The 13,046-nt window shown below is 41.4% G+C and overlaps 1 protein-coding gene across 3 annotated transcripts in view; it reads left to right on the forward strand.

Moving 5' to 3' along the window:
- The window catches only part of rb1cc1 (RB1-inducible coiled-coil 1), a 168,746-nt gene that overhangs the window by 16,121 nt on the left and 139,579 nt on the right, over positions 1–13,046 (forward strand). For all 3 annotated transcript variants that reach the window (XM_069921504.1, XM_069921505.1, XM_069921503.1), the window contains exons 3-5: positions 3,954–4,080; positions 4,482–4,652; positions 9,978–10,180. In XM_069921504.1, the coding sequence (XP_069777605.1) occupies positions 3,954–4,080; positions 4,482–4,652; positions 9,978–10,180 (501 nt within the window). The remainder of the gene's footprint in view (positions 1–3,953; positions 4,081–4,481; positions 4,653–9,977; positions 10,181–13,046) is intronic.

A 13,046-nucleotide genomic window follows, 5' to 3' on the forward strand; every position in this document is an offset into this window, starting at 1 on the left:
GCTTTTTCCATTGATGTCAAATATTTTTTTAAAATTACAAGGGACGGGGGTTCCAGAACAGATCCCTGCAGAACTCCACTAGTCCCTGACCTCTAGGCAGAATACTTTCCATCTCTGCTTTTGTACACGCAAGCCAATTTTTAACCAACACAGTCAAGTCAGTGGACTCGTTGCATGTGCCTGTCATGAGGGACCTTGTCAAATGCCTTACTAAAATCCATACAGACCATATTTACTGTCCTACCTTCAACAATTTCTTTTGTTACCACCTCTAGGCATATGAGGCACAACCTTCCTCTCACAAAACCAGGCTTACTATCTCTGAGTAGACTGTACATCTCTAAATCCTATCCTAAAGAATCCTTTTACAAACCCACCAACTCCAACAACTACCTTGACAACACTTCCTCACACCAGGCTTCTGCAAGGATTCGATCCCATTCCAGCAATTTCTCCATCTCCGTCGCATGTTCCCACAATGAGGTCCTTCGATCCAGCTTATCTGAAATATCTGTCTTCCACAAAATTGGCTTCCCCTCCACCACCATCAACTTGTATCTCCTCCATTTCCTGCTCATCTGTCCCAGATGTAACCAGTACAGAATTGTACTTGCCCACCACCCCACCAACCTCTGGATCCAACACCTTATCCTTTGTAATTTCTGCCACCTATAACATAATCCCACTATTAGACATGTTGTCCCTTCCCCGCTGCCTTCCATAGGCACCGCTCCCTCGTCCACTCATCCCTCCCCACCAATCGCCCCCTCCACTTTGCCGCCTTCCCTGTGGCCGCAGTAAGTGCCACACTTGTGCCCATACCTCCTCCCTCACCACAATTTGGGGCCCCAAACAGTCCTTTCAAATTAAGCAACACTTGTGTATCTGTGAGAGTGATCTACTTTATCCAGTGCTCCCTTTATGACCTTCTCTATATTGTTTAAAAACTGGGTGCAGACTAAGAGATCGCTTCATTGAGCACCTTCACTCTGTCCACATTAGTGTCAGGGATCTCCCAGTGGCCAACCATTTCATTTCTGCTTCCCACTCCCATACTCATATTTGTCCATCACGACATGCACTATTGCACCAAGACCACCTATAATTTGGAGGAGCAACACTTGATTTTCTGTCTGTGCACTCTCCAGCCAGATGGCATTCACATCAACTACTCCAGTTTTTGCTAAACTACTCTCTATTTTCTTTCCCTTCCCTTTTACCTTTGTCTTCTTTCCCTTACCTCTCCACCCCCTTCCCTTTATTCACAGAGCCGTCCCTCTTCCCCTGCTTGCTGCTGTGCCCTCCCTCCCTTATCCACCTATTACTTCCTACCTTTAGGTACATGCTCCTCTGCTTACCACACCCCCCCCCCCCCCCGCCCCCCACCACACAATTTTGTTCTGGTGTCTGCTGATATTTTTAATATATTGATAAAGTGCTCAAGCCTGAAACATGGTTATGTACAGTATCTTTATCTTTGCCATATAAGGTATACTGCTTAACCTGCTGAGTTTTTCCAGCATGTTGTTTTTACTTCAATCACAGACTTCTGTGTTTTAATCCTTGTCAATAGTTTGCACACCACTGATGCAAGACTCACTGGTCTATAATTCCCTTTCTTAAAGAAGGGGTTATATTTGCCAAGAAGGATTCCACGATCATAGGCAATACCCCAGCTATATCTTCACTCCCTTTCCACAGAAATCTGGGATATATCGCGCCCATATGTTTTTAAGGAGATCCAACACTTCCTCTTCCCTAATCTCAACATCATGCAGCCTCACCCAGATCAATGTCCTTTTTTTCTGGTGAATACTGATGCAAAGCCTCATCTTCATTCTCATCCTTTTATTTTTGACGTACGCATAGACACTTTGGGGCTCTTCTTAATCCTACTTGCCAGGGACTTCTCATTCACCCTTCAAGCTTTCATCAGTCCTTTCTTAAGTTTCCTCCTGGTTACCGTATAATTCTCATGAGGCCTTCTGGTTTCCTGCATCATAAATCTAATGTATGCTTCCCTATTCTTAAATAGCTGCCTAACCTGTTTTTTTTTCAACCACAGTCCCCTTTTCCAACTAACTTTTCCCTGTCTCAGTGGGAAAAACTTTTCCTGAACCTGGCATGTGATCCCTAAATATCCTCCACATTATTTCTGTGCTTTCTACTATGGACATCTCTTCCCAATTTACTCTCCCTAGTACCTGCCTCATCCCATTACAATTACCCCTTCCCCAATTTAAAAACTTTTCCATTTTGTCTGCTTTCATCCTCGTCTTGTGCATCTGAGGGAGTGATCTACTTTATCCAGTGCTCCCTTTATGGCCTTCTCTACATTGTTAAAAACTGGGTGCAGACTAAGAGATCGCTAAAGCTCAGGGAGTTATGGTCACTAACACCAAAATCACAGAGTCTGCAGACTTTGGTGTTTTAATCTTCTCAAGTAGACGTAACAGGGGGATCATATTTGCCAAGAAGGACTCCAGGATCATAGGCAATGCCACCTGACCAGATTCATTAACCAGTACTAGATCCAGTATGGCCTCTCCTCTAGTCAGCTGGTCCACATACTGTGTCAAGAATCTTTCTTGGATACACCTAACAAATTCTGCCCCATATATCTTTCTTGCAATAAGGAGGGGCCAGTCAATATTGGAAAAGATGAGGACTCCCATAACATTAACCCTGTAATTTCTGCACCATTCCAAACTCTGTCTACTTCTCTGTTCCTTGGGCTATTTGGGGCCCTATAGACTACTCCCAGTACAGACATAACTCCCTTCCCATTTCTGACTTCCACCCACACCAACTCAGTAGATATTCCCTCTATAGCGTCCTCCCTTCCAACAGGTGTGATTCTAACCCTGAATAGTAATGTTACTCGCCTCCCCGTCATTCTCTTACCTCAGATCCTATTCCTTTGAAAACCCCTAAACCCTGGTGCTTGCATCAACCAATCCTGTCTTTCTGCCAGCCAAGCCTCTAATGGCCACAACATTGTAATTCCACATATTGATCCATGCTCTGAGTTCATCTTTATTCCTAATACACACATTTCAAACCTTCAAACTGACTACATTTATGCTTTCTTCACTGCCTGCCCTTTTTACAAGCTTACAACATATTGCATCATGCTTTTCACCTTCTTCCCTGTTCTCACATTCTCATTCCCATCCCTTTGCTAAATTAAACCCTCCTCAATAGCGCTAGCAAACCTGCCTGCCAGAATATTGATCCAACTCCAGTTCAGGTGCAGCCTGTCCTTTTTGTATAGGTCTGACCTTCGGCGGTAGAGATCTAAATGATCCACAAATTGATCTCCTGCACCAACACTTCAGCGACGCATTAATCTGGCACTCTCACTGGTGAGAGATTACGACCCTTGAGGTCCTGCTTTTCAGCTTCTTTGCTAACTCCATCATTTGCTAACTCTTGAGGACCTCATCCCTACTCCTATCTTTGTCATTGGTTGAAAAATATTGTGGACTCTTGTCTGAGTAATTTCCAGCAAGAAATCTTACTAATCTAGATGAAGTGCTTTGTTTTTGCCGACACTTCAGGCCAGCTTTTGGGCACACTGTCATGGTGCTTTTTCTTTAAAATTGGGAAGTTTTAGAATAATCTTTTGAGGACTCAGCTAGAGGAACAATTGTAATCAGTATCGTATGTATGTTGAGTTGCGAATGGAATTTGTCTTATTGGATGATCATTAGTAGTACTATTGTGACCAAAATCCTGAAAAACCTATTGGGTCTTAAGTTTGTATTTTGAATCTGGGCTTGGATTGAGTCGCTAGTACTATCCTCAGTCACCATTTTTTTTGGAACTGCACAATTGACTTGAGGCTTTTATGAGGATAGTTAAAATTAATATATTATGCAGATTGCATTTAATTTAGATAGTCCCATCTAAATGGAGATGTGTGGTTAAGTATCTTAATTATTTTATTTCAGTGTTGCAGACCTTAAACATGCCATCCAAGCTAAGTATAAGATTGCAACTCAGCATCAAGTATTGGTTGTCAATGGAGGAGAATGCATGGTGGCAGACAGGCGTGTTTGTAGCTACAGTGCTGGAACAGTAAGTGACCAATAAATCTTTACATATACATTCTTAGTTTTAAATATTGTTGACATTAATCTCATTAATATTTCAATGCTTTTAATTTTATTTTTCTAATGATTCTTCATGTATATTATACCATCTTTAATTGCTTATGCAGTCTGCTTGTTGACATCACACTACAAACTGCAGCTATATTTCTGTATCCAGAGCAGTAAATATTGGATTTGTGGATTATTGAAATGTATATTACAGATAAAACAAAATCCATATATTGTCCTTAAATGATATGCAATTATTGGTGAATTGAAGCCTATTTTGTTAAGATTTCAGACCTAATGTTGCCTTGTAAGGGAGGTGCTTTGAGCAAATTCAACTACTATTTAAACTTTTCTACTTTAAAATGTTTTAAATCACAGGAAACAAATCCCATATTTCTATACAATAAAGAGATGATTCTGTGTGACCGTGCACCAACTATTCCCAAGACAACATTCTCTGCCGAAAATGAGATGGGATTGAAGGTGGAAGAATCTCTTATGATGCCAGCTGTCTTTCACACAGTGGCCTCCAGAACTCAACTTGCAGTGGTAAAATTAACTTTCAGTCACACTTTCGATTGTTTACTATTGAACTGGTTTTCCGCATGATTAATATGTTTTGGGATGCTTCCTTGGATTGTAAATACTCGTAATCTAATTTTGAAGCACCCTTTCTCACTGACTTTGATTCTTCCATTGTCTCCATTATTGCCCAATTTACAATAATCTTTCCCAACAATGTATTATCTCCCTTTTATAGACCATAGTATAGTTCTTCTTTGGCTTGGCTTCGCGGACGAAGATTTATGGAGAGGGTAAAAAGTCCACGTCAGCTGCAGGCTCGTTTGTGGCTGACAAGTCCGATGCGGGACAGGCAGACACGATTGCAGCGGTTGCAGGGGAAAATTGGTTGGTTGGGGTTAGGTGTTGGGTTTTTCCTCCTTTGCCTTTTGTCAGTGAGGTGGGCTCTGCGGTCTTTTTCAAAGGAGGTTGCTGCCCGCCAAACTGTGAGGCGCCAAGATGCACGGTTTGAGGCGTTATCAGCCCACTGGCGGTGGTCAATGTGGCAGGCACCAAGAGATTTCTTTAGGCAGTCCTTGTACCTTTTCTTTGGTGCACCTCTGTCACGGTGGCCAGTGGAGAGCTCGCCATATAACACGATCTTGGGAAGGCGATGGTCCTCCATTCTGGAGACGTGACCCATCCAGCGCAGCTGGATCTTCAGCAGCGTGGACACGATGCTGTCGACCTCTGCCATCTCGAGTACTTCGACGTTAGGGATGTAAGCGCTCCAATGGATGTTGAGGATGGAGCGGAGACAACGCTGGTGGAAGCGTTCTAGGAGCCGTAGGTGGTGCCGGTAGAGGACCCATGATTCGGAGCCGAACAGGAGTGTGGGTATGACAACGGCTCTGTATACGCTTATCTTTGTGAGGTTTTTCAGTTGGTTGTTTTTCCAGACTCTTTTGTGTAGTCTTCCAAAGGCGCTATTTGCCTTGGCGAGTCTGTTGTCTATCTCATTGTCGATCCTTGCATCTGATGAAATGGTGCAGCCGAGATAGGTAAACTGGTTGACCGTTTTGAGTTTTGTGTGCCCGATGGAGATGTGGGGGGGCTGGTAATCATGGTGGGGAGCTGGCTGATGGAGGACCTCAGTTTTCTTCAGGCTGACTTCCAGGCCAAACATTTTGGCAGTTTCCGCAAAGCAGGACGTCAAGCGCTGAAGAGCTGGCTCTGAATGGGCAACTAAAGCGGCATCGTCTGCAAAGAGTAGTTCACGGACAAATAGTATAGTATAGTCTCATAGTATAGTACTGCACAGGAAAATACCCTATGCCCTTTGGCCCAAGCATCAATTTGCTGTTTGCTGTCTGTTCCCTCTATGTTCATGTGACTATCTAGAAGCCTTTAAAATGCTAGCATTGTATCTGCTTCTATCATTACTGATAGCCCGTTCTAGGAACTACCACTCTGTGCAAAATATTTGTCCCACATGTTACCTTTGGATATATGCACTCCAATGCACAAAGCTATTTCCCTGGGGTAAAGAATCTGACTGTCCACTCCTGATTCAGCTCCTGAGGTTTCCCCGTGCCTCCTACTTTGCAGAGAGAACAATCCATGTTTGTCTAAGCTCTCCTCATATCTCGTACCTTTTAAATTAAGCATCATGTGGTTAACTTATGTAGCCTCCACATCCATCCTGTAATGGGGAAATGATAATTGGATACAGTATTGCAAATGCACCCTTACCAAAGTTTTAAACAGCTGCAGCATGACCTTCTACTCTTTATGATCAGTGCCCCACCCACTAAAGCCAAATACACTGTACACCCACTTTACCACCCTAGCATGTGGATGTGGGGCCCCAGAACCCTTTGCATATCAGGGTTTTTATGAACCCTACCATTAACTGTATACTTACACTGGCCTCTGACCTCTTGCCCCTTCTCTCCCCCCCCCCCCCTTCAAAGTGCAACACCTCACATTTGTCAGGATTAAACTCCATCTGCTCTATCCTCTTGTATTTTTTGAGCCCTCTGCACTGTTACACAACTCTGCCAATCTTTGTTCTGTCTGCAAATTTACTAACCCACCTACCTTTTTTATCCAAGTCACATATGCTTGTTACACAGAAATCCCACAATATTGCCATAAAGAAGTCCCAGCATTTAGCTGGCTTTGGTTGTTTACACTGAACCAAATAAAGCTGGCATAATGCTGGGTCAGTGTGTCATTTTACACAGCAAGCCAGCATTCCTGGAGCAAAAGAGGTGGGACGTGTAATATAACAGTGTCAGTGTCTAGTGTCACATATAGCATATTATATTTGACAGCATGTTAGATCCACTTTTCTTTCTTTAAAAAAAAATGGCTAGTGGCTGGTTGTCGGTCCCCACACTGGTTGTTGTTGTGTTAAGAAAGTGTCAGCTTCAAGAGAGATGAGTCTGGACACAAGGATTTGTAATCAAACATTACTTTTATTAACATGCAACAATTAATAGAATTGGTAAAATTGTAGCAGGAATAAAATGCACTCAATTTATAAAAGTGTGGGAAAATATGTGCACACAATTTATAAAAGAGCGTGGGAAAATCTGCAAGTATAAACAGACTTTCTTTCCATTCACATACCACCTTAAGTAATCCCTTATTAATCACTGCTATTGTTGGAGGCCATTGATACAATGAAGATAACTTCAGATGGTTCAAACTGAGGACAAACTCAAAGACCAGCTTGCTCACAGCACAAGGTGACTAGAGACAGCTGAGAGTGCAGTGGTGGGATCAGTGTGGGGTCTGGTCTTTTATCACAATGCAACTCCCTAACACTAATCTCCTCTCCCTCATTATCGGAAGGTCTGTCGGTGACTGACTTGAATACATTCAGTAACTGAGCATTCACACTCTCCTGTCGAGTTCCAGATTCAGTACCCTTTGATACATACTTTTTACTTTATTCATGAATGATTAAGCCCTATTTTGAAAGACCAACAGCCACCCAACTTTTGTCCTGTCAAAATCATGTTTTATGAATTAAATCATCTCTCATTCTCCTCCCAGCAACACATCAGTGCTTCATCCACCTTCTGAAACGGTGAGCCTAGTAAAGGATGCATCACTATTTCACCACCAGCTCATTTAATCTCCAGCTCATTTCTGCATTTATGGGAGCATGCATAGACATCCAAGATGGGCTAAACCCCAAGTGCCTGCCAAGTGACCTACTCGCTGTCAGCCACATTGACTCTTTTACCTTTGCTATATTTTTGCAGCTCCATTTGGCAGATCTCGTGTCAAATCAGTGATGTATTCTGAATGATACCTTGCCGGATTGGTGCTTGACCTTGCCATACTTTATGATTGGCCTCACCCCTCTCCATGAGGGGCCCATAGCAACAGAGAGCAGGCAACCTTGAAGGAGATTATGCCTTACAAAAGTCCAAGTGGACAACATCCACAACCCTACCCTCATGAACTATTTTTGTCACATCTTAAAAAAAACAGTCAAAATGGTAAGGTATGGCATATCCCTCAAATCCCATGTTGACTGTCCTCAATCTGACCATGACTTTTAAAATATGCATTAATCCTATCCCTAACAATCCTTTCCAGATATAATTTCCTGGATTATAATTTTTTTCTCCTTTTTAAACAAAAGTTCATTAGCTACTCTCCAGTCCTCTGGGATTTCTCTTGTTGTTAGTGGTGATATATTTATAACCCAACTCTGCTGCTTTCCTGATCACAATATTCATATGCATTCTCCACATTATGTTCACTCTCATTCATTTAGTACTTGCTTACTTCCTCGATCGGTCCTATCCTCTCTGGTCATTCTCTTGTTTATAATGGAAGCCTCAAAAGCCTTGGAATTTTCTTTAATCCTGATCACCAAGGAGATCTTGTGTCTCCTTTTGGCCTTCCTAATGCCCTACAATCCTTCTGTTCCTATAGGGCCTTGTCTGATCATAGCTTTCCAAATTTTGCCAATGGCTCCTTTGCTTTCTTGAACAAATTCAAGACATCGCTCTCATCATCCAGTTTTCTAATTTTGCCATCCTATTTTTCCTTTGCACTGGAATAATCTGCTCCTGGACACTAATTAATTGGTCATTAAACAACTATCATGTATAAATTGTGAGTTTGTCTGATTAGTTGCACCCATTTAACTATCCTTAACTCCAGTTTAATCTTATCATAATTTGCAATTAAGTACTCAAGTTCATCCTTGTATATCTTGAAGGTGAAAGAGTGATTGCTATTTCTAAAATGTTTTCCCACTGAAATTCTGATCACCTGGCTGGGCTCCAGTATGCTTCCCTTCCTGGTTGGATCATCTCCAAGAAATTCCTGGATGCACTGAATGAATTCTGCTGCATCTAATAAGCCTCTGGCACTAAGGATGTCTCAGCCAGTACTGGGGGTATTAATCCAGTTACTTTTGCAGCTTTGTATAATCTATCAATAATCTATTTGTCTTCGGCTTTGTGGATCTTTCCCGGCTAGCTTCTATCCATCACACTGTTCAACTACAGGTTATGATTGTAGTCTTGTATACTTTATTATTGAAATACTATTTTATAAAAGGTCTTGTCGCCACAATTTCTTGTGATCCACCTCTACACAGGTTGATTGTTTGTTTCACGAGGCAATTTCTATTTGAGCATTTTGCATGTGTGAGCTGTCAAACTCTAATCCAGATGAGTTGCAAATGGGTGGGGCAAATTTAAATTGAATTGCCAGAGTGTGGAAGCTAATTTGCAACAATTGAGAAGGGCAGTTGTGTTTTTAAAAGATTGTGTGAAACCACCACTTTACATGATATAAATGTGCAAACTGTAGAGGGCATGGTTGATGAGCTGATGGCACAGAGAGTCATAAGGGACTGTGCATTGGATAAGGTCCTTGTGTTTGGGTGGATATCAATGATTTGGGAAATCATAACATACGTCACTTATCCTTGACAAAATAGATGAATTGTTTAATTTGTGTTATTGCCTGCAAAATGGTCTTTCTATTTTGATATTTATTGGATGTGAAGCATTTTAAAATTGTATTCATAAACTCAAATATCATTATTAAAATATAAGGTTGAATTCAACAACTTACAGCTTTTACAAAACAAATTTCCGAACAATTCTAATGGGATTTCAAGTTAGATTAATTTTAGTTACATTATTAATTTGTTTTGAGATCCAAATTTGAAATTTTTTGTTCAATGTTTGCTGCCATCAATATGTGCTAATAACACCGGCAGTGTACTAGTATAATTATTTGGGGAATATACAATTTCAAACCCGGTTTGATTGTTTTGCTGTTGTCATAAGTTTACTTCTGCTAATTTCGCATTTTATTTATTTTCTTGGTTAGGAGATGTATGAAGTTGCAAAAAAGCTCTGCTCATTCTGTGAAAGATTGGTTCATGACGAACACCTTCAACATCAAGGCTGGGCTGCCATTATGGCCAATTTGGAGGACTGTACCCATTCTTTTCAAAGGCTGCTAACAAAGTTTGAAAATGCATACAGCAATTATGAACATTCGGTGGAAGATATTAAGCAGAAACTCACCAAGTATGTTGGCTGAATCTTTATCTTCATTAGTTAATACTTTTGAAACTTAGATTTGTTTAGAAGGAAGCACTAAATTCATTACATGCAAAATTCTTTCATCTTGTATATATTTGTGCATGTATGTCGTTGTTTGTCTGTTCTCCATGCAAATCAATATGCAGCCCTCGAGAAATGTCCAAGGAGGTTCAATAGGGGTAACACTTGATGCTGACCACATTGAATTTAACCCTTAAGGTCATATGAAGATCGAAAGTGTTTTTGACCAGCTGTTGTGAGTGAGGAAACTGGTCTGGTAGGTCTCAAAGGCTAGGACTCTGAACAATTTTGATGGGCAAGTATTTTATATACAGAAGGTAACTGATGCAACACACTCACACTTTACAGCAACTGTGGGAAAGAAATAGCGGATAATTAATAATGAACGTGGGGAAAATAAAGTGAGGACAAAATACACACACATGCAATGAACTTGTATATACAATGAACAAGGAAAAATCACTATGATGCCCCACCACCCCTTGACTCAGTGCAGGCATGGCTCTATGTTACAAGGGACACTAATTAAACAATTCCAATCCTTTTAACAGTGCACATCTTGCCAACAGTTTCTCCAGCACCCTTCCACATTTCTAGCCCTGGAGTGAAGCAGGGTGGTCCAAAGCTGGAAAAAAGAGAGAGAACAAAGAGCACATGGCACCTCTATAGTGCTGGAGGGTCTGGCCCAGGTCATTAGCAGGTGTAAATGTCTCAGTGCCTGGAGGGTTAATCCAATTACAACAGCCAATGTCCCAAGGCCAAGTACAGGCAGGCTGGACAGTGCAGTCCAGGTAGTTTACATGGGTCCAACAGCAAAGTGACCACTAATGAGTGGGACGGAACCAAACCTTGTTTGGCAGCTGGTGTGTCCTCCGACTAGGTAGGGGGCAGTGCTGTCACATTACACCAGCTTGCACTGACTTGCATTACTGTTTACTATAATTGTGGTAACATTTGTGCTGAAAGTCATGACCACATTGAAGTTTAAAAAAAAATGAACTTGCTCCATGGACACTGCTGTTCATCATATACTTCTAGCCATGCAAGGAGCAGGAAATAGAAAAGCAGTGATAACACCCATCTCAAAGCTCAGGCCTCCAGGCAGGCAAGGGGCAGGCACCAGGAAACAGAACAGAAACACCAGGCATGCCTCAGAGCTCAGGCCTCTAGACAAACAAGGAGCAAGAAACAGAACAGCAGTGATACACCCATCTGGTAGAGCCATGCATTTCACTTGTTAGATGTTCACATGTTGAAATCCCGAACAGTCTTTATGTAAATGCTCTAGGTGGAAAAAAAACTAAGAACATTGTTTATTATGAAGTCCTTAGCTGAGAATTGTTTGTCTGTGTTTACCAGAAGTCAACTTTGTTTGAACTGTCTGTCTCTGTTACAAAGAATATAAATGTTGTGTTTGGAGGAAAAAAATATATTTATGCAGAATTATCATGAAGTTTTTGGGGTATTTTGTTTCAACTATGTAGTCAACAACTGAGTGTTTTATTTCCCGGGTGATGCCGGTATCCTGCTAGTGTTTGATATTTACTCTAGTGTATGGAGTGCACTGTTGTCTTGTTTCTGTGAGTTGTGGATCCTGTTTGACAATCAGTCATGCTGGGAAAATATACAATTGCTATTTCTTTCCTGAAGTTACTGTAACATGATCATTTGGACAATAAGTATTAGATAAGCCAAGCAATATGGCATACCACACTCCATATTTTGTATGTATCTTTCAGTCTATCCATCACAAACTGCACTTCTCTTCACCAGTGGCTGCTTGTTACCACCTGGCCACTAATTAGTGTCTAGAATGAAACTTTTACAAATAGACCTGAGATTTAAAACATTTATTTTGTGATTGATTATACATCCAATTAGATTCTGAATAAGTCTTGGTTGTGTGGGGAGGGAGCTTACAGAGACCAGAAAAGTCAATGTTAATGCCATCTCGTTGGAGGGTACCTAGATGGAATATGAGATGTTATTCCTCTAATTTACAGGTGGTCCCAGTTTGGCAATGCATGTGATCTTGCATAGCATGATGGTATGGGTCATGGAGCTGAAATGGGTTGCCACTGGGAAATCCTCACTAGAACAGAAGATAGAGTGAAGGTATTCAACAAAGCAAATTTTTTTGAGTCCAGTCTCTCTGATGTCAAGGAGACAACAACTGGAGCACTGGATTCACAAGAAGGATTATTGGGGAGACTGAATGCCCCCTCCCCCCCCCCCCACCCCGGCTCTGCATTCAGAGAGCTGACCTTGCCTCCTCTTCCCTCATTCCCCACACATTTTTGTTCAATGCCTGGCTGCTCTTTGCCCATATATTGACGAAGGCCCTTTATCTTGACCCCAGGATGCTGTCGGACCTGCTGAGATCCTCCAGCACTTTTGTGAGTTAACGTTAGCAATGAATTTAAAATTAAAATTTCAATGCTTTCTATAGCTGCCATTTAAAAAAAAAAATTGTCTGATGAAGAAACTTAAAATAGCGAATGGATTCTTGCTCAGTGGTATCCTTCCCCTTCTACAATGATCTTAATTGAGTAGACCAGGTTACCATGCAGACATCATGGTTAAGGAAATTGTGTACCAATCTGGAGATGTGTTTGGATATTTGTGTTGATGTAAAATATTAAACAAATGTTTGAGATTTATTTGGATTGGCTTGTTGGATTCTAATAGTCAAAGAAATGGATACTTTCTGGCCGACTGCTACAAAGAAATACACACACTCGCAGTGTGAGAGGTTAAGCTCTGAGATTTATTGAGGCGGGAAAAGCTCCTACAATTGGACTTCCCGCTGTTTGTTTGATTGGCTGACAAT

Source organism: Narcine bancroftii, chromosome 2, assembly GCF_036971445.1.
Source record: "Narcine bancroftii isolate sNarBan1 chromosome 2, sNarBan1.hap1, whole genome shotgun sequence".
Taxonomy (NCBI): Eukaryota; Metazoa; Chordata; class Chondrichthyes; order Torpediniformes; family Narcinidae; genus Narcine; species Narcine bancroftii.